The sequence below is a fragment of the Mytilus edulis genome, chromosome 9 (assembly GCF_963676685.1).
Source record: "Mytilus edulis chromosome 9, xbMytEdul2.2, whole genome shotgun sequence".
NCBI classification, from domain to species: Eukaryota; Metazoa; Mollusca; class Bivalvia; order Mytilida; family Mytilidae; genus Mytilus; species Mytilus edulis.
This window is the reverse complement of record NC_092352.1, coordinates 42,999,139-43,022,080: the sequence shown is the minus strand read 5'-3', so window position 1 is coordinate 43,022,080 and position 22,942 is coordinate 42,999,139. Positions and strand designations below refer to the sequence as shown.

The window sequence follows — 22,942 nt, the reverse complement described above, 5'->3', positions numbered from 1 at the left end:
TCCTTAATTGATGGTTTTGTTTTACTATTTATATAATACCATTTTAGAGCTCATGTTTTCTATCAAGTGACATTAAACAATGATATAAGACTAGTAAGTTTCATCTCTTCTTGCCTTCAAACTTTGAAAATAAAACCATGTTTTCGAAAGGTATATATACTATTTAGTATATGGTTGTTCAAACAGTAAAATAGTTTGTCAATTTATCTGAGTGTGTTATCTATTGAACATAGTGTTAGTTATGAGCCTCAACAATGTAATGTTGAATGAAAAGGTATAATCTTACAAAAAAATCAATGTAGTCTCTACAAAATGTAGTTTATAACAATATTTGTTCAAAGACTAAATGTCCATGTCTCTTGGAAGTCAGGAACCCTGTCGATACACCTGAGATAACTACTGGTTTTTAAGGACCCCCCCCCTCTTTCCAAAAAAATAAACCCGGTTATTATCTATGGTTCTTCGACAGGGTTCCTGACTTCAAAGTCACACGCACATTAATTTAGTCTCTTGTCGAGTATGGTGTTAAACTACATTTTAAAGAGTCTTTTGCTTAGTCTTCATGTATATATGTATGTAATGTTTTATTTGTTGTTGTCGCTTTGTCACATTTTCGTTTTATTATCATGACATTGTCAGTTTGATTTTGACTTTTTCGAGTTTGCATGTCTCTTTAGGATCTTCACTTCGATTGTTGGTAATTAATTGTCCTTTGAGCAAATTGGTGTTAATGAAAAGTCTTGTTTTCTCATTGTTTAATTTATTTAAAAAAAATGACAGATTCTGCTGTGCGGGAAATAATTATTGTCAAACAATTTTCTGATTTTGAAGAGCGTATGTTGACCTCAAAATATCATCAATCGTTTCTGTTTTGATATTGATTTTGTTTTTCAGTAATTCCATTATTTTTTGGGACGATCAATGGATTTGAATGAGAGCATATAGTTGGACCCCCCTCCCCTTTTTAAAATGGCTGGATCCGCCTGCATTTATTTTATTACCAGTTTAGATAATACAACCTAATAATTTTAACATTAGCGAACATGACATAAGCAAACAGGACAATGTGTATACGACAAAGTTCGTTTTATTGATATTAACAATATGCACAAAAGGAGATGATATATAAACATCAGTTTGAACAACAAAACAATACAATTTTAGTCATTGTTCTCGAATATTTAACAATTGTAAACAGTATCATTTGATCGATGTTCTGCTCGTTCCGTTTTTCTTTTCTTTTCATGTTCATTACAAGTAAAACTTCTTATTATAATTTCCTTAAAATTTAGAAGTTGTCCTCCCTTTCTAACGTATTTTTGTTACTTTATAATTTATAAATAAACATTAATATTTCTTCTTGGAAAATAAGAATATGGTCCTTTCCCCAAACGCCTTTGGTACAAATGTACATGTACAACTAAGACCTTAAGAATCGATATTGTGAGCAGCTACTGACTGAAAGTGAACATACCTTAAGCCCTAAAGATCTTGCATTTGCAGTCTTTAGGCAACACTTTGAACTGAGGTCAAAGTTAAAGTGGAAGACAAAAGCATGGTTTCAATGGTTATTGTCTGGAAACTAGAAACAAGGCTTGTTTTGTTGCCCTTTTTTAGCCCTCAACTCCTAAATGTTTGTGGCAATACCCCAAAACTCAATTTCAGCTTTCCCTTTGTGATATGGAACCTTGTGGTACAATGTCGGAGAGATTCATGCACTAACAAATAAGTTATATATTATTGTCTGGAAACTCTAAAAATGGTTCTTTTTGGCCCCTTTTTGGCCCTTAATTCCTATACTTTTGGCGCCATAACCCCCAAAAATGAATCCCAATCTTCTACTTCTTGTATTAAACATTGTGGTACAATTTCAGAGCAATCGAAATACATATACACAAGTAATTATCCTGAAACTAGAAAAATGCTTGTTTTGGCCCCTTGTGGGCCACTCATTTTTAAACGGCTAGGACCACTATCCCTAAAAATATTCCCAACCTTCATTTTGTGGTATTAAACCGTTTAAAAAAAATCAAAGAGATCCATTTGACACATTCCTTATTTCCATTCTCAACTTTACTTATACTAAAGTTATTGTCTGGAAACCAAATGTGTCCAGTTCGGACGACGACGCAGACGACGCAAACCAGTGGCGGATCCAGAACTTTTCATAAAGAGTGTTGGGGCGTTCCAGTCATGCTTCAATAGTGACTCACTATTAAATCAACCAATTTTTTTCCACGAAAGGGGAAAGGGGCGGGTCACCAGGCCCCATGGATCCGCCTATGCAGACGACGACATCATAGCATTGTACGAACCCAAAAATATTTCGCAGTCGTATAGAAATAAACCCACACAAAAATAAACCTCAGTCAGTCTACAATTTACAAAGTATGTTTTAATTCAAAGACTGTCTGCAATACATATTCAACATCACTATATAATAATCACCGGGTATAATCATCGAGGTGTGTCATGGTACGGCACGGTGTCATTGTGTACAAAAGAGAAAATCTAAATGTCAGATATAAACAGTAATATGCAACAGTTCTGTAAAGTTTTACCTGTGTGACCTAAATAGATTGCCATACCAACCCGGAAGGTCATTTGCATACATTTTCCCTCCCTGTCTACATAATGTTGTATTATTCTGCTGAACAAGTTATGGAATATTGTGTTAAACAAATGTTGAAGCATAAAATTTTGCAGATGAGGAAAGCAACAGCATTGTTTATTAGCTTTCCTGCAAGTAGCAATGCGTGCAAAGTAAGAAATGTTTTAAATTACCTTTGTAGGCCAATTTATTTTTAATATGCCGACATTTTTATTTATCTGTATATTGATCTATATTATTATAGTGCAGAAATATTAACCTTAGTTAAATTCTTTAAATCATCATAAAAAATTATATTTGCACTAATAACATTCCATTGGGATTAAACCGAAAACTTGAAACAGAATAAAAGAAACTGATAAGACTATATATACTTATGTATATTATGAAGGTCATTGATCAAATCTTTTTACGCACACCCTATTATGATAACGTAATGGCTAAAAATAAATGTAATGGGAAAGAAAATGTCTATTTATATACAACAACATTACTGGAACTTTCTACAGTAGACATTCTTTTCGCTGAAGACTTTGTCGAGACTAGACGTAGACTGTATATATAGGTAAAACCGCATAACATTATTTCTTTAAAAAACAACAATTTGGGTAAACAAATAGTACACCACTGTTCCAGGTTTGGGGAGTGTTGGTGCGCCTTCAAAATATTTTTACCCGGCCACATTCTGACAATGCCTGCCTATCCCATGCCAGGTGCCTGTCGATGGGTTTCGTTTGTTGCTGTGTTACACAAAATTATTAATTTTTCGATCATTATTTTGTACATCATTGAGGCCGTTATAGTTTTCTCGTTGAATTGTTTAAAATTGTTAAATTTTGTTCGGTTCCTTTATAGCTGACTAAGCGGTGTTGTTTGATTCATTGTTAATGCTACGGTGACTTATTATAGTTGTAAATTTGTGTGTCATTTGGTCTCTTGTGGAGAGTTGTCTCATTGGCAATCATACCACATCTTCTTATTTTTCATGTCTGTCTGTCTGTCTGTCTGTCTGTCTGTCTGTCTGTCTGTCTGTCTGTCTGTCTGTCTGTCTGTCTGTCTGTCTGTCTGTCTGTCTGTCTGTCTGTCTGTCTGTCTGTCTGTCTGTCTGTCTGTCTGTCTGTCTGTCTGTCTGTCTGTCTGTCTGTCTGTCTGTCTGTCTGTCTGTCTGTCTGTCTGTCTGTCTGTCCGTCCGTCCGTCCGTCCGTCTGTCTGTCTGTTTAATTATATCTGTACTAATCAATTATACATACAGATCCAATTGATTACAATGTAAGATCTGTTAAACAGTGTGTGAGACTTTAGAAATTATCAAATAATTCATATTCATTTATATATAATAATAATAAAATTATTTATCTGTTTGTAATGAAATACAGAATTTAGTAAGTACTCTAAAAATTAACAAGATAGCAGCAGAAGAACATAGGTCAAGCTCAAGCCGTTTGAATAAAACATATTTGAAAATGCTTCAATAAGTACAGGGTATGGAAAGATGTTTAGCTATGATATTTTGCCCCCCCCCTTTTTTCCCCCATGGAGAATTGAACTCCCTCACATCTTCAGATAACCTAAGATATTCAGCTAATATGTATTTAGTGATGGTGCTTGTATTAAACATGTTAAATACCTGGCATGAAAAACATGCAGTGTTATATTAACCCCCTTCTATGTAAAACTCACATCCCTAACAGACGTTATATTTTTAAGATCTTAGCTATTCTAACAAGTCAAAATGGTTATCATGCATGCTCCAAAGTAGAAGGTATTCAAAATACCATGGTCTAGTATTAAAATTGTTAAACATCTTTTCAAACATGTTTTATTTACTACTATCAGGGGCGGATCCAGGATTTTGGAAAGGGGGGGGCGAAGTTTTTAAAGAACGGCGAGCGGAGCGAGGCTAAATTTTTTTGGGACCTTTTTTTGACTAACAAACATGAAATAAGTGTAATATGAACTTTCAAAACGATTCCTGGCGTGGGGCATGTATATTTTGTAGTTCATGAAAAGTGTAAGGGTTGGACATTTTCGATTCTGTATTCTCCCTATTAATTGTCTATCATAAAATGATAGTACGGATTTAAAGCTATTTACTGATAAATTTGATGTGGGATTTTTCAGTAAAAAAAGACATGGAAAATTCTCGCTGGTTTGTTGTAAGTTAAGTTATCATAACCTCTCAGATTTCTTATTGTAAACACAATATAAGTCGGGCTATTCGATGAAATTTACAATACGACGGACACGAGCTAAAAAATACAAACAAGCAATTTTTATCCAAAGGTTTGGTTGATATGTTTCAGCCAACAAAATTAAGGGAAGTGAGGGGTTCCAAATCAACCAAAGGCTACGAATGAATCTGAAATGATAACGAATTTATGAATGAGGTTAGAAAATGTAGACATAAAGGCTACTTCCAGCAGGCAAGTTGCAGTCTGGTCTTGAAAAAAGTTTTCAATATATCAGTTCGGCGAAACAGTCATTCTGGCCAGACATGCAAACCCCGGCCCCCCCAAAAATAGGCCCGTTTTTATTCATCATGTTCATTTATGGCTAAATAATTCTGTTGGATTTTCGTTTCTTATAGCAAAAAAATGGACAAGATTATTGTTTTCAATCCAGATACGGCCAGAATTTTTGTTTAATGCAAAAATCAGAGTCAATGTTTCATCTCTCAAATATCTCAGATTGCCTCCTCAAATCAACTGGTTCGTAGAGACTTTAAATCTATCTAGAGCTTATACTGAGTGCTGATCATTATTCAGCTGTTATTTTAAAATAGGATGCCGATCATGAGGCGTTACGAGTTAATAAAATTGAGAATGGAAATGGGGAATGTGTCAAAGAGACAACAACCCGACTATAGAGCAGACAACAGCAGAAGGTCACCAACAGGTCTTCAATGCAGCGAGACATTCCCGCACCCAGAGGCGTCCTTCAGCTGGCCCCTAAACAAATATATATAATAGTTCAGGGATAATGAACGCCATACTAAACTCCAAATTGTACACAAGAAACTAAAAGTTAAAATAATACAAGACTAACAAAGGCCAGAGGCTCCTGACTTGGGACAGGCGCAAAAATGCGACGGGGTTAAACATGTTTATGAGATCTCAACCCTCCCCCTATACCTCTAGCCAATGCAGAAAAGTAAACGCATAACAATACGCACATTAACAAATTCAGTTCGAGAGAAGTCCGAGTCTGATATCAGAAGATGTAACCAAAGAAAATAAACAAAATGACAATAATACATAAATAAAACACGTTTTCGTAGATAAAAAATCTTGCTGAGGAACCTTTTTTCATTAGAGTGTACTAATATAGAGAATTACTGTTTGGTGGAATAATGAAGTAGAAGTCAATGCTCCATCCTGTGTCGCCTTCTAGAAGCTAAGATTGTCATGCTCAGCCTAAGCAATTTGTGACAGTAATTTGAATTTCAAAATGACTGAGTGACGTTTCTTCGACGCACTGGATGGTCACCTCCACCATAGTGAATCACATGACTTTCGATTAGTATATACCTGCGAAAAATATCTTTATAAGTAAAGAATTGTCACATAAAAATTAAATACACGGCAAATGGCAAAGTTCACGTCGTCTAGTCTGATTAATAATTTTACAAAAACAAAAAAAAGTCCAAGCAAAGGGGGGCGTACGCCCTCTTCGCCCCCCTCTGGATCCGCCACTGACTATTTACCCCAGGGGTAGTTTTTGTAGTAAATAAAACATGTTTGAAAAGATGTTTAACAATTTTAATACTAGGCCATGGTATTTTGAATACCTTCTACTTATGAATTTGAATGTGATTTTGGTATCTTTCGCCTCTTTTTTCCATGGAAAATTGAACACCTAATATGCATTTGACATTCTTTAAAATGTGTTTTACTAAACTCCGGGTGTGTCAATTAAGAATGGGTAAATTTTCATATTCTATCTTGGTCTCAGAATCCGAAGCCTGTTTTTCACTGGTTGTGTTTTGTTATTAAGCATATTTGTTCATTGTTATTTGTTTTGTACACAATTTAAATTTTGTTCTGTCGGGGCCTTTGACAGTTTGAATTGCAGTATTGGTTTTCTCGTTATTTGCTTACATCTACATGTACGTCCTTAAGTCTTTGTTGAATAGTTGTCTCGTTCTTATTCATACAAAATATATTTGGTGCAAAGACATCTTGATATATAATATTCGCCAGAACTACCACAATTCTTGATATATATATAAACTTACTCGAAAGTTGTCATGGATATATAATTTGTTACTATTTTGTCTTCTTCTATATCAAAATCTATATTTAGGGAATGAAATTCTAGACCTTTCATAGTCGTTGCTCGACTCTTGATTTTACAGGCCTGGGTTAATTTATAGCTTGTAAATTGTATAGATATAAAGATAGGAGTTGTGGTATGACTATGATTGCAAATGAGACTATATTATAGAAACAAGTGCATCCACATGTAATTGCAACCACATCTCACTTTTCAACCTTCAATAATGAGCAAATTCCAAACCATATAATAAGCCATAAACCATTGTAAACATCATGAACGAATGGGAAACAATTCAAACAAGAAATATAATTGTCACTTTTCAATAGGCAAAAAAGAAAGTATCTTGGCTTCCAAATGTCGTTTGATTTATGTTTTATTCAATTTTAAAAGTGTCATATTGTGTATTCACTTTACTGTCAATTTACTTAATATAGGATTATTATTTGCAACCAAAATCGTCAATTTCCAATATTGGTATCACTAACCTGTTTTCATGTATTTTAATCAAGACCGGCTGAAAAGCCTTTAAAAGATATACCATTGACTTATGAAGCTGATCATACTGAAAGAGTGTTAATGTTTAGTATTAGGGTATCGATTGAAAAACCCAGCGTTGGACAGCGTTTATGCTACATACAAAGTCCAAGCACATATTATTTTTAAAGTTATTGGGGATACAATGTACATGATGTAGGTTAAACGATTGTGCAAACGACATAACTAATTTTTTGCTCACCTACTAGGCGGAAGAGGAATGTCAATTTTCCGTCCGTCGGCTGTCCGTTCGTCTTCAATCGTCTGTCTGTCCTGTCGGTCCGTCTTCAATTGTCTGTCCGTCATTCGTTTGTTGTCTAAAATTTTCTTAAAAAATCTTCTTTGAAACCTCCTCAATTCACTCAATTTTGTTGTTTCATCTATTATATATAAGATGTCAACTCTAAAGTTTGTGATTTTTGTCCAGGTTGACCATTCCACAAGGCCCCTATGCTTTGAACTAGAACAAAGCGTTCAAACTACAGTTTTCGATAATATCTCATAACCTATAGCAATTAAAGAAAAAAACGAATAAGTAAAAATGGTCAGCACCATAAATTCTACCCAAATTTGAAAACATCTGTCAACCTGTTTTGGCTTTATTGCCCCTGAACTGTTCGTTATGAAAATTTTTGGCGTTCTCTTGATCTGTTTCTGGAACTAAAGATTCGAGGTTAAAAGTTCAAACTGCAGAAAAAAGGTTCAGAACAAGATATTATATATGCCCAGAAAAAATAGAAAATCATCTCTTAATAATCTGTTTTGGAATTATTTCCCTTGAAATTGCAATTTTTTGCAGTCTTTTTCTATTATAGTGGAAAATATAGGAATTCAGTTAAAAATGTGAATTGCAAAATTGTTTATCGCGATAAGATGTATAAACAACGTGAGCTTTAGCCAACAACTTGCGCCTGTCCGTCCTTCGTCTGTTGTCCTTCATTTGTAATGTTTTTCTTAAAAAAAATCTTCTTCTCTGTAACTGTTAAATGGATCGAAAGCAAAGTTTGTCTACTTGATCTATCAGATGTCAACTATAAGGTCTGTGATTTTCATCCAGTTCGATCAACAGATTACTGATCGTAACTGATCAACCAACATGTCCACCATGGTGAGGTTAAAGAGTTTAAAATATGCAAAAATCTTCCCTAGACTATTAAGGGTAAATGTCTAGACTACAAGTTTAAACAAAATATAACCTGCATAATGCTGCTACCTAAAAGACGACCATTTACTCGGAGCAGAAAATAAAAACGGCACACAATTGGGTGTGAAGTATAAATGTGCTTGCTAATATGGAATTACTTTAACTGTTCATAGTTACAGTCACGGTACGTCCGGTGGATCCAGGAAACACATTTATCAGAAGCAGTTCCATTTTTGTCTCGCCTTGATGGAGTCAAAAAGCGAGACATAGGTATGCTGTTTCCGGCGGCGACGGCGGCGTCAACAATGTATTAGTATTTAGTCATGGTCTATTGACTTTTTCTTATTTTACATGTATTAGTTTGTGATTAGGTCAGTTTATGGGGAACCACAAGTGGTAGGTCAATGATATTTGGTATGTAGTTGTGTAATGCCCGCGTCACACTGTCCCGATTTTTATATACGATGGACACCCGAATGCGAAAATTTTAAGTTCGTACGAAGTTGGTCCCGATCTCGTTAAAATACCAAAAAGTGACCGAAGCAAGTACGATGAATAACAAAGTCTATTCGATGGTGCCGAAATTATATACGATAGCAAAAGATAGACATACGAAGGTTAATCGAAGACGGGTATTTAAGCTTCATATCTCAACCGAAGCCTTCACGATGGATCACGAAGGCTACCCGATGGATTACGATGATGGCGCAATGGCCATACGATGTCTAAAAGACAGCTTACGATGCATTTAAATAATATGCCGAAGGCATCACGCGTTTTAAATTGTTTGACCAATATTGAATATATATTATATTTGACTTTAAAGTTCAAAGGTCAAGGTCACAGTGGCAGTTGTAATACAAGGCAATATCACCCTTGTGGACACTCTAAAACCAATATGCTTCAAAAGATTTTAACCACATTTGGTATATTGTTCCTCCTTGTAATGATCTGACATTTTTTTACGTTCAAGGCCAAAGGTCAAGGTCATGCAGATGGACTTGTTTTTTCTCCTTGAAATAGCATAATACACAGGAAATTGGTTGCTCATTTTTTTACCTGCTGGTTCTAAAGACAATATTAAAGGTATTTCCAGTTACTGAATGTTTTGGTTGATTTCTAAAAAAATAGTTTATGTATCAAATATGCATATTCAATTTACCATTTTCTGCATGTGTCATATACAAATATAGTGTTCATATTTGTCCCCAATATGTTACATACGAGGGGATGCCACGCTCGGCATTGCCTTGTTTGAACTGTAAAATGTGTGCACTAGTCTGAATAATAGCTCTTTTCAGGAGAATATCATAATAATATAGACAAAAGGAAGGATGTGGGGAAAGCAACAAATGCGGCAAAATATGACATATAGAAAACAAAATGGTTATGGAGTAAACATTCGTGTGACAACAACTCAGACGATACATAAAATATCAGAATAATGAAGAAAAAGTTGGTTTCCCTATATACGTGTACCTGCAGTGTTGGTGTACGAGGCGCGTTTATGATTTTCATTATGTTACTTGATATGAAAAATTGACAAAAAATAATATTTTACTTATAAAAGTAAATCCTGAGCCTGTAATAGCTGCTCTTCTTGTTACATTTGAATTAATAGAAACAACGCTGTCGCCTTTCTTGTTCTCATACAATCATATGATATGAGCTCCATGTTTTGTGAACGTCTTTCTTAACTGTCGTATTAGACTGACCAGTGCATATCGCGCATGACACTTTAAATGTATTTTAACGCGAAAATTAACTTACATTTAGCTGGATTTATTGCCGTCGTAGTTCCATCTTGTCGCCTTCGTACTTTTATTCGATGGCAACACGACGGGATTACGAGGTCTTCACGAAGTCGTGTTGCCATCGTAAGACCTTCGGGTAGCTTCGTGATTCATTCGTGTAGACATCGTAATGTCAAAACTGCCCGATGGAAACGATGGAAACACGAATGCAATACGATGTTCAAAGATGCATTCCCGGTGACATTACGATGGTGAGGATGGTGATACGAACTCAATACGAACCCTCAACATCGGACGCACCTTCGGGGATTTTTAAACATGTTAAAAAATTTAGAACCCTTCCCAAAGTTGTCCCCGAAGGCTAGAAAAAGTGGCCGATGGTTCTACGATGGTTAAAGATGGCACTACGAATAGCCCGATCTGGATACGATCAGTCCCGGTTTTGAAAATTTCCATAATCGTGTTGCCATCGGCGTAAAAATCGGGACAGTGTGACGCGGGCATAAGCATCGGCATATCTCATTTTCATGGAGATAATTTAGCTCCGCCCCCTTAGTCATGGTCTATTGACTTCGAAACGTTTGCTTATTTTACATGTATTAGTTTGTGATTAGGTCAGACTGAGTGTCTTGGGAACCACAAGTGGTAGGTCAATGATATATGGTATGCAGTTGTGTAAGCATCGGCATATCTCATTTCCATGGAGATAATTTAGATCCGCCCTCTTAGTCATTGTCTATTGACTTTGAAACTTTTGCTTATTTTACATGTAGTAGTTTGTGATTAGGTCAGTTTATGGGGAGCAACAAGTGGTAAGTAGTGCAGTACTAGTTGTATAAGCATTGGCACATGTCATTTACATGGAGAATGTTTAGCCATGTAACTCAGTTATGGTTCATTTACTTTGAATATTTTCTTAACTTGTGTAAGATGTTAAAGTATTCATGGTATTGCTATTTTGATTTCAACATTTGCGTAATCAAAATTACAAAAAGGCGAGACATATCTCTGTGATAACAGTTTATCCTAGACTTATAGCACAATGTCGGATTATTTTCGATACCAAATAATTTTATGCAATAAGTGTGGCAGTCCATCCCTTTTTTGGTTGAAGCTTTGTCATCAAGTAGTTTTTTGTCACATTACTAGTATCATGAAACAGTCCACATGCCATTATTATGGTCACTGTTCAACATTTATATTCCAAATAAAGGTTTCGGCACAGATGATTTCACTTCACTTAAATCATGTTAATGTGCATGGAAAATGTATCAGTTTATTTGGTTGATTTAAGGTACTTTAAGGTCATATCAACATGACACTTTTAAAATACACATTTCATTGTTTAATGTTATTATATATAGTCAAAGTATATAAGGAGCCTTTGGTATCACACATTTGACCATATAGTAATAAACTATCTTCGCCATCCTTAGCCAGCGAAGATGACCATATAGGAGAGGTTACCTTTTAATTGATGTATTACTATAGTGAGACAAGAATAAGGTGACTTGAAAGCGGATGTTGGACAAATTATCATACGAATAAAGTTTTTCTTTCGGAGCCTTTCGTTGCATCTCGAGTATAGGTACATGTCAGGAAAATTTTTGATTCATTAGTAGAACTTTACTTTTTGAAATTTGTTTTATTATGAAAAATATAATGTATGATATAATTATCTTTTTAGCCTTTTCGACCAACATAAAATGAAATTCGAAATCTGGACGGTTTTAATGTTGATAGGCTTAAAGCAATGCTCTGGTAAGTGTAAATATGTTATTGTAGTTTGTTAATAATTTAGACCAAACTATAAAGTTCGTTCTTATGTTGTAGCGTTATACCACTGTCCTAGGCTAGGGGAGGGTTAGGATCCCGCTAAATTGTTTAAACCGCAACATTCTGACCTGTATGTATGTGTCTGTCACGAGCCCTATAGTTGTTAATTTCTGTGTCATTCCGGCTCTTGTGGAGAGTTGTCTCGTTTACAATTATACCACATCTTCTTCTTTTATTTAATATACTCTGGTCATTTCATCTTGGTGATATAAACATTAAATACTAGAAGTAAATAAATGAACAAAAATATGTTATTGTTAATTAGGGGTCAACGAATTCGCTGTGCAATGTCAATGCAATCACATAATATCTTGTTTGTTAGTGGTTGATGCATATGTCAAAGAACAAAATAATCTAACGTTATACATGTAGATTAATGAATAGCGGCTAAACATAGTTTTTACTACTGCATAGGGAGAGGAGAGTTGTACAAACAAAATATTTAAAAAAATGAATGCTTGTGTATGACATAAAATTCATAGATCGAAGAGAAACAGCCTGAACACCATTATGCAAAATAGAAAAACGACGATGATAAAAAAAAAAAACACAAAAAAAAAAAAAACGATAGCGCCAAAACACTACTTTGAAAACTAAAGACAGTTATACGACCCAACTAAAAAAAACTTGTTTAGAAAGAATAAAGCCATACATACATGTACACTTGATTTGCATGCACGAACAAATGCAGTTTATGTTAACATATATGAAACTTTTCTTTTCCAAAAAAGAAACAACACAATAATTACGTCAGATTATTACGGTTTAACATGTTTAATATTACAACTACAGCTATATTAATAAATCCATTTATGAATTGAATATATTAGTTAAAATTGACAGCAGGGAACATATATATTTAAAAGTTTATCAAAATGTATCAATCTGTTTTAAATAGTTTTAGATATTTGATATGTTTATAAGAAACCATCCCAAACTAGACATGCACGGAAATTGCAATCGCAGTTGAAATATATTAAAATAATGACATTTTTATACGACCGCAAAAATATTTTTTTTGGGGTCGTATATTGGTACGTATCAAGTCGTCGTTGGCGTCGTTGTCAGCGTCCTTTGAAAAACAGATGGTTTCCGAATAATAACTTTAGTATAAGTCAAAAGAAATCAATAAAATTTTAACACAAGGCTCATAACCACTTGAGGAAGGTTAATATGATTGATTTTTTGGGGTTATGGTCCTATTTAACAGTGTAGGAATGATTGGTCAAAAAGAGGTCCAAAAAGGCATTTTTCTAGTTTTCAGTCAATTACTTGTGTTTAAGTGTACGGATCTATCTGAAATAATACCACAAGTTTCCATACCACAAAGGGATTGTTAGGAATGGCTTTGGAAGTGTATGACTCAAACCCTTTAGGAATTAAGGGCAAAAAAGGGGGACAACAGGTTAATGTTTCTTGGTTAGTGGACAATTAAGACAATTTACCTCCCTTACACTGCTTTAAATTTACATGTATGTATAAAGAAATATTGTATGTTCTTGAGGTGGTTAGCTGTCAATGTAATTTAAGAAGTTACTATTTAAGTTAAGGAAATGGACACGATTACATTTCCGGATGCGGGAAGCGGGAATATAAAAAAAATAAAAAAATTCTGCTTTGAAAAAAACAGGTGCGGGCGGGTCCGTCGAACAAGGAATTAAATTGGTGTGGCCTAACAGTCATTTTCCCCTCTCTTTATAGTCAGCTTAGCAGTTCCTTGCAAAAACCAGATATGCAAACAACATGAGTTTTGCGAAACACAGAAAGGTATATGTAGACAATGTGCCGATTTTGAAGAAGACTGCTGGTTGGTAGGCAAACATATAAACAACTGTACCGCATACTGCCAAGGTAATCTATGTGGAAGTTTTTTGGGTTATAAATTATTCATATAATAATATCTCAATAGATAAGAAATATAATTTAACAAAAAATATTAATGAAAAATTGGAGTACATTCAATTATATTATGGAATGCATAAAACTTTGTACATGAGATGAATAAATTGTTAACAGATTTGGGATTAGTCATTCAACAAAATTGAAATTTAAAACTCAAACTCCTACATGTAACTATAGTTTTGACTGACAGATACACTTATTAAATATACTTAATTGCTACTTCATAAGAATTTAAACTACTGAGTGTATATCTTTTATCAAAATATCGCTCTCATTTCAACTATAGATGTATTGATAATAATTTTTGGGATCAATAATTTATTGTCGATAGAGTTTTTATAAAAAGAACCCAGTTACACCCATCTTTGCCTATTTTAAAGTCGGACGTTTATTTACATATATTTAATAAGTACACAATAATTTTACAGTGAAAACTTTTTCAGTGAAAGCTTGTCCAGTGACACTGCCTCCCAAAATAGAACAGAACGAAGGACATTATCCATTGGTATGGTTGTATATTGCATATGTTACATTACCGCTTTCGGTTGTACTGGCGGTAGCATGTGCGGTCCTCACATTCAAGTATGTGGTCATGAAACAGAATCAACTAATTGATAAAAATGATCAAATGCACGGTTCTAGGTCTACAACGGAAACCAACACATCTGGGGAAGACACACCTTGTCTAAAGGATTTTAAGGAAGGTATGTGTAGTTGTATATTACCACAAAGCATGTTGTTGATATGGTTATTCTATGAACATGCGTTGATTACATGAAATAATAGAAATATAAATTATTAAAAGCAGTCGGTCATTCCAAGGTCAGTCAAACTGATTTTACAATAGTTATAGTTTCGGGAATATAAAAGCGCTATTACCATTATCGTTATTATTTTGTTCTGGACCCCTGGGCATTATTACATGACAGTAAGTGGTTTAATAATAAGCTCTTTAGGAGGTATAAATAAAGTTTGATATTTACTGTTCATTATTAGATATTTTGAAATAATTACACAAAATAGGTGCTTTGCTTATGCGCCAATTGGCGTTTCATTTGCGCCAAAAAAATCTTTCATTTGCACCACAAACCATATTTCATTTACGCCAAAATTGAAACATTTAATTTGCGCCAATAATACAGGTATTTAGTATGAAAAAATCCTTAAAAAAAAAAAAAACCCTTTATAATTATAGTCATACGAGTTATGTTAAAACTTTGTTAAAACACAGTTCTGTTATAAATTAACATGATCATAAAACGTAATATAACGCATAAAAGAAAGTTAATGACCGATGGAATTTATTACTGAAGAATAATGAATGCCATGTGACCCCTTTTTATCCAATAGGAGAATCTTATTCTCAACTGATATGAAATAATTATCGTTTTATCCAAGATAGTCCATTTTTATCTCACCTGGCCCGAAGGGCCAAATGAGCTTTTCCCATTACTTTGCGTCAGTCGTCTGTCGTCCGTCGTCCGTTGTCGTTAACTTTATCAGAAATCTTCTCCCCTGAAACTACTGGGCCAAATTAAACCAAACTTGGCCACAATCATCATTGGGATATCTAGTTTAGAAAATGTGTCCGGTGACCCGGACAACCAACAAAAATGGCCGCCATGGCTAAAAATAGAACATAGGGGTAAAATGCAGTTTTTGGCTTATAACTAAAAAACCAAAGCATTTAGAGCAATCTCACATGAGTAAAATTGTTTATCAGGTCAAGATCTATCTGCCCTGAAATTTTCAGATGAATCGGACAACCCTTTGTTGGGTTGCTGCCCCTGAATTGGTAATTTGAAGGAAATTTTGCTGTTTTTGGTTATTATCTTGAATATTATTATACGACCGCAAAAATTTAAATTTTTCGTCGTATATTGCTATCACGTTGGCGTCGTCGTCCTGCGTCGTCTTGCGTCTTGCGTCGTCGTCGTCGTCGTCGTCGTCGTCCGACTACTTTTAGTTTTCGCACTCTAACTTTAGTAAAAGTGAATAGAAATCTATGAAATGTTAACACAAGGTTTATGACCACATAAGGAAGGTTGGGATTGGTTTTGGGAGTTTTGGTTTCAACATTTTAGGAATTAAGGGTCAAAAAGGGCCCAAATAAGCATTTTCTTGGTTTTCGCACTATAACTTTAGTGTAAGTAAATAAAATCTATGAAATTTTGACACAAGGTTTATGACCACAAAAGGAAGGTTGGGATTGACTTTGGGAGTTTTGGTTCCTACAGTTTAGGAATTAGGGGCCAAAAAAAAGGGCCCAAATAAGCATTATTCTTGGTTTTCGCACAATAACTTTAGTATAAGCAAATAGAAATCTATGAAATTTAAACACAAGGTTTATGACCACAAAAGGAAGGTTGGGATTGCTTTTGAGAATTGAGGTCCGAACAGTTTAGGAATTGGGGGCCAAAAAGGGGCCCAAATAAGCATTTTTCATGGTTTTCGCACCATAACTTTAGTCTAAGTAAATATTAATCTATAAAATTTTGACACAAGGTTTATGACCATAAAAGGAAGGTTGGAATTGATTTTGGGAGTTTTGATCCCAACAGTTTAGGAATAAGGGGCCCTAAGGGTCCAAAATTAAACTTAGCTTGATTTTTACAAAAATTGTATCCTTGGGGTTCTTTGATATGCTGAATCTAAATATGTACTTTGATTTTTTATTATTGGCCCAGTTTTCAAGTTGGTCTAAATCGGGGTCCAAAATTAAACTTTCTTTGATTTCATCAAAAATTGAATAATTGGGGTTCTTTGATATGCCAAATCTAACTGTGTATGTAGATTCTTAATTTTTGGTCCCGTTTTCAAGTTGGTCTACACTAAAGTCCAAAGGGTCCAAAATTAAACTAAGTTTGATTTTCACAAAAATTTAATTCTTGGGCTTCTTTGATATGCTGAATCTAAACATGTACTTAGATTTTTTATTATGGACCCAGTTTTCAAGTTGGTCCAAATCAGGATCCAAAATTATCATATCAAGTATAATGCAATAGCAAGAAATTTTCAATTGCACAGTATTCAGCAATAGCAAGAAATTTTCAATTGCACAGTATTGTGCAGTAGCAAGAATTTTTCAATTGCACAGTATTGCGCAATAGCAAGAAATCTTCAATTGCACAGTATTGTGCAATGGCAAGTATTTTCAATTGCACAGTTTTGCGCAATAGCAAGAAATATCTAATTGCACAATATTGCGAAATAGCAAGAAATTTTCAATTGGAGTTATCTTTCTTTGTCCAGAATAGTAGTTGAATCAACTTAAATCATTGTTTTATACAATATACAATATGTATATTCACTTTTACTACCAACTGATAAATTAAAACAATCTTTACCATTCAGTGATAACAAGCACTTTTTTACATTTTAATATTTTATGATGTATTTAAATGAGTAGTTATTGTTAGGGGCCATTAGAAATTTGAATTGAGATCAGTTTTGGAATAAGGGAAAGGGGGATGTGAAAAAAAAAATTGGGGGGGGGGGGGGAGGTACAATTTTTCTCATTTCAGATTTCATAAATAAAAAGAATATTTCTTCAAACATTTTTTTGAGAGGATTAATATTCAATATTCAATAGCATAGGGAATTGCTCTAAGGCAAAACAAAAGTTTTAAGTTCATTAGACCACATTCATTCCGTGTCAGAAACTTATGCTGTTGCAACTATTTAATCACAATCCAAATTTAGAGCTGAATCCAGCTTGAATATTGTGTCCATACTTTCCCCAACCGTTCAGGGTTCAACCTCTGCGGTCGTATAAAGCTGCACCCTGCGGAGCATTTGGTTGGTCCTGTTTTCAAATTGGTCTTCATTAAGGTCCAAAGGGTCCAAAATTAAACTTAGTTTGATTTCAACAAAAATTGATTTCTTGAGGTTTTTTGATATGCCGAAGCTAAACATGTACTTAGATTTTTGATTATTGGCCTAGTTTTCAAGTTGGTCCAAATTGGGGTCCAAAATTAAACTTTGTTTGATTTCAACAAAAATTGAATGTAAGGGGTTTTTGATATGCTGAAGGTAACCATGTATTAAGGTTTTGATGTTTGGCCCCCTTTATCAAATTGGTCAACATTGAGTTCTAAAGGGTCCAAAATTGAACTTTATTTGAATTCATCAAAATTTGAATTCTTGGGGTTATTTGATATGCTGAATGTACCATGTATTTAGATTTTGGATATTAGTTTCTTTTTCAAATGTGCTATAAGAAATATACTTTAAAATATCATGTGCAATGCAAGTGTATATGTCGTATGTTTATCCATACAAAGTCCATACCGATTTCGTCATTAATAGATATAAATTTTATTTACAGGTGTACCTGAGATTCACGTAGACAATGATATGAAACTTCATCCACGAGCAGATCCGAATGGCTTTGTTCCGCCAATTATTCAAGCGGCAACAGCCAATTATCAAGAAACCGGAAATATGGCAATCAGTGGCAGATAACTTCATCATTGCATGTGATAAAAATCAGATAGACAATATCTATTTAGGGAACCTCTATTTAGCTTCAAGGGGGAAAGGGGGGATATGGTATTTTCCTAAACAAAAATTCTGATCCCCAATTTGATGAAGAAAAAAATCTGGTCAAGCAGATGACAAAACATATATATTCTGAATCCAGATTTTCCCCATACCTTATAGTGTTGATATTTGGAAAAAATAATTTGATTGACAGTGTCGAAAAAATAAATTAAAGGACTTCATACCCTGCTTGAAGTTAAATGATTGCTCCCTTATAGATAAATGGTTTGCATTGTAAAACCATAAGGTAAATTTTAATTGTATATTCACACGCAGTTGTAAATATTTAGTTTTTCTATGTATATATTTGTGTCGTTTGTTTTTAATTTTAGCAAGAAGGTTTTTATTTTTGTTGGTAAAAGTTGCAATCTGATACATGTACTGTTAGTAAGCATTTTGAAGCAAAGCATGGATAGAAAATCTGACTTTTATCAGATATTTGTTTCTATGTAAGCTAGTGCTTTCAAAGGAAAGTTTTTACATGTTTGCGAAATACCATTTATATGAAATTGAATTTGAATGAATTCAAATTTATGTGGTTTTGAAACAATGGTTACCGTAGTGATGATTTTTTAATTAATCAATAAAACAAAAACATCCAAGACATTGACCATTTGTCTCATAAAACACATGTATTTTTTTTAACCTGTTTTTAAAAATAGATCATTTGGGGGAGGGGGTATTCACAAATCAACTGCATCCAATACATTAAACTATTTTTCTTCAAAGCACTGTTGTCCCATAAATTGAGATATTTATGAAGGAAATAAAAAAAACACCCATTCATTTTTATCATCACTTGGCGTCCATCGTCGTTAAATTTTACAAAAATCTTCTCCTCTGAAACTACAGGGCCAAATTTAACCAATTTTGCCCACAATCATCATTGGGGTATCTAGTTTAAAAAATGTGTTCGGTGACCCGGCCAACCAATCAAGATGGCCACCCTGGCTAAAAATAGAACATAGGGGTAAAATGTAGATTTTGGCTTTTATCTCTGAAACTAAAGCATTTAGAGCAAATCGGACGAGGATTTAATTTGGTTATCAAGTCAATATTTATCTACCCTGAAATTTTCAGATGACTTGGACAACTGGTTGTTGGGTTGCTGCCCCCAAGTGGTAATTTTTAAAGAAATTTTCAGTAAAGTAAGATCTACAAACACATCCCCATCACCAAAACTCAATTTTGTCACGAATCCATCTGTTTCCTTTGTTTAACATGCACATAGACCAAGGTGGGCGACACAGGCTCTTAAGAGCCTCTATTTTTAGTACTCACCATTTTCTTCAAATGTATGCAATAGACATTTAATGTTCAGAATTTTGAGGTACAGACCACAAAAGTGCTTTCCATTTGGTATCTTTTCCATTTGAAACAATCTAATTGTATGCTTGAAGTTTTGACAGGTTATTGAGAATTCTAATTATGGGAGATATTAAATTGCTTGATTACTTTATTTGTTAAGTTATTAATGTTGTCTACAAATCTTAGATTTTTCCTAATGTAATTAAAATATGACTTCACAAAATTCAAAGTAGTGCACTCATATACATAAATATAGATATGTATAAATGTATTGATGTCATCTAAACGTAATAATCTAAATGTATGTAAATCATGGCATTAGCACACAGTTTTGATTTAAGGGAACATGGTTTGATTTTCTGCGTGTGGGAGGGAGCAGTATTTTAAATATGGATATCCCTGCATGGTAAAAGCTGAAAAAATAAAATTTCTCACATTATAGGGTGAAAATTGATATTCGACCATTAATGTCGCCTTGTACTTTGATGTAGGTACAAACTAGATAAATACTTTGTTCGATGGTTTATACAATTGAGTGCTTTTCCCTTTTAGCTGATGAGGGATGCACAGGGTTCCCCGATTCTCGATTCTTTCCCTCTCGCTAATCCCAATCCCCCTAATTCCAAGACGAAAATCGATAAAAAAAAATTCCCAGTGTATCTCCTTTTTTCCCACTCTTTCCCCGGTTCCTGCCCCTGACTCTGTCGTCCCAATCTCTGATATACATGTCCATTTATCCCATTCCATCCCTCCCTGATATTCTTGTTAGTATTCCCCATGATTTTGAATACATTTCAAACAGAAACACATAAATAAACGTCCAAAAACAAATAGAAAAATTAATTTTCAAATCAAAGTTTGTGGACTAAAGCTTTCCGACATTTATAAATAAGGTTGTATGACGAGCTGTTATTTTTTTTTGTGTATTTTGTATTTGTGATTAACAACTTTATGTCCTGTTCTGTCGACGTATAAAATGACAGATATGAGTTTTCATTTTCACAAAAACTTTGAATTCTCAAGTCCAATTGAATCCATTGTTATTTTTCTGTTTGGATTTATATTTTTTTTAAACCGACGTTTTCAAATAAATGATTAAGAAGAGCTTACGTGTTACGTTTAACCTACAAATAACAGGGAACTTTATTTACATAGATAACCGTAAATCTCTTAAATGGCATGACAATGAACACATTTAAATTGTTACGTTTTTAAGGACATCAGATCTAAAGGTATTGCCACAGTTTTAAAAAACTGTGCGAACATGCCTTTCAGTTATTTATTTTTGTACAAATGTTATGCATATGAGTTTATATAAGCATGTTTGCTAAAATCTATTGTAATTGTTTCATAAGTATTGCTTTTCATGCAAATTTGTATATTATGGAAAACATGAATATTTACACAACTTATATTTGAGGTATTAGTGTCTAGAATTTTAGATTAAAATCCTTGATTCTAATATTATAACTGTTTGACATTATGGTGTTAACCAACAATGACGCTTTTTGAAAAATCACGTTTCAATCATAGAAAATCTATTAGATTCTCGAATATGAATTTGAAAAGAAGGAGATATGAGGAGTACTAAAGGTCTTGTTTGGTCTCTACAATTAATGAAATATCAAAATCACTGAATGAAAAAATGTAGCACTGGTACTCAGTTGAAAAATATCAATTGTAACGTACAAGTGATGTCATTTAAAGAATTTATTTCATGATTAACATAAATGTTTACTAAAAAGATTTATTTATTTTATAAATATCATTATATCAATTACATTGTTTGTTTTTAACTTCGTGCTTAATATACATACATTGTAAATATATATTTTAAACACAGGGTGGCTGTGCTGTCAATTTCCATACATGTAGAATAAACAACGTTTAAAGAACGATTGATGATAGATATAAATACGACATTCCGCTATTACATACATTCCAAAGATATATTATAAAGATAAAAAGAAACATTGAAAAAATCAACTATTTTACTTCACACAGTTTCTTTTTCCAACTTTGCCCTGTCAATTTGTAATGACAAAATTCAAAAGCCATGCAATTTGTAATAACTATTGAAATAGTTCTTTGTAATTGTGATAAATAAATGATTTTTTTTAAAAATTTCAAAATCCTTCCAGGTGAAACAAAACTCTGGCAAGGAAAATATAGTTTTAGTTTATCATTTATTATATATATTCCTTCACAAGAAAATTCGGTTTGCAAAAGTTTCATCAATTAAATTTAATTTCCTCTAATAAATGTCGACAACTTCTTCAGTCCAAATTAAAACTTTTGACTAATACCACTGAAAAAAAAGCGTTGTAAATTAAGAATACCTTGCTAGGTTTCTTTCTCTAACCAACACTTAAGCTTTATATTCGACATGGATTTGTTGATATACCTCTGTTTTTGAACTAGAGAAAATTGAGAAACTGCACATGTTTCAATGTATTTTTATTTAAATGAGGCAGATTTATGAATAAAGAAAAACACAAGATGATTGAAGTTATGTGTATATAATAATTATATTCAATGTGTTTAATTGTGCATAATTTGAATGATTGTCCTATTAAGTGTATATAATTCAATGTTCATTAAAACTTTATTATCATCTGAGCTTTAGCCTTTCTCGGAATGTTTGATTAATTCGTCCATATCTGCCTGCATCAAAGTATCAAACTAGGACAAACAAGTAAACATTATAATCAATATTACGAGTTGAATTATTTTTATGATAGTAAACAACCCGTCAAAGATTACAGGAATTTAATTGTGTACGCCAGACGCACGTTGCAAAAATAGATATTTGGTTCGATTGCCAGTGGGACAATTACCAAGTTAAACCAAAGGATAATGCCGGCGTCACACATTGGCGTATAGACCGGCGTGCACCAGACGTACAGAGAAAATTGACAAAGTCGGTATACGTTACATGCTCGCGAGAGGAACGCTTAAGCAATCTTTAAAGGCGTTGTATAAGTTTGAAGTACATTTTATTTACGTCGACATGCAGAGGTATACGCTTGGTGAACG

The 22,942-nt window shown here is 33.6% G+C and overlaps 1 protein-coding gene across 2 annotated transcripts; it reads left to right on the top strand.

Annotated features, from left to right (window-relative positions):
- Positions 1 to 2,631: 2,631 nt before the first annotated feature.
- Positions 2,632 to 22,525, top strand: LOC139488403 (uncharacterized). 2 transcript variants are annotated; one of them, XM_071273960.1, is made up of 5 exons: positions 2,632 to 2,763; positions 12,006 to 12,079; positions 13,856 to 14,005; positions 14,500 to 14,760; positions 18,384 to 22,525. In XM_071273960.1, the coding sequence occupies exons 1-5, from the start codon at positions 2,753 to 2,755 to the stop codon at positions 18,518 to 18,520; spliced, it is 633 nt and encodes a 210-aa protein (XP_071130061.1). In that variant the 5' UTR covers positions 2,632 to 2,752; the 3' UTR covers positions 18,521 to 22,525. The 2 variants fall into 2 exon arrangements, with proteins under 2 accessions (XP_071130061.1, XP_071130062.1); XM_071273961.1 differs by lacking the exon at positions 2,632 to 2,763 and adding an exon at positions 3,068 to 3,176.
- Positions 22,526 to 22,942: the final 417 nt, after the last annotated feature.

Coding starts and splice junctions, on each gene's coding strand:
- LOC139488403 (XM_071273960.1), top strand. Junction 12,080..13,855: donor AGGCTTAAAGCAATGCTCTG/GTAAGTGTAAAT, acceptor CTCTCTTTATAG/TCAGCTTAGCAGTTCCTTGC. Junction 14,006..14,499: donor CTGTACCGCATACTGCCAAG/GTAATCTATGTG, acceptor AAACTTTTTCAG/TGAAAGCTTGTCCAGTGACA.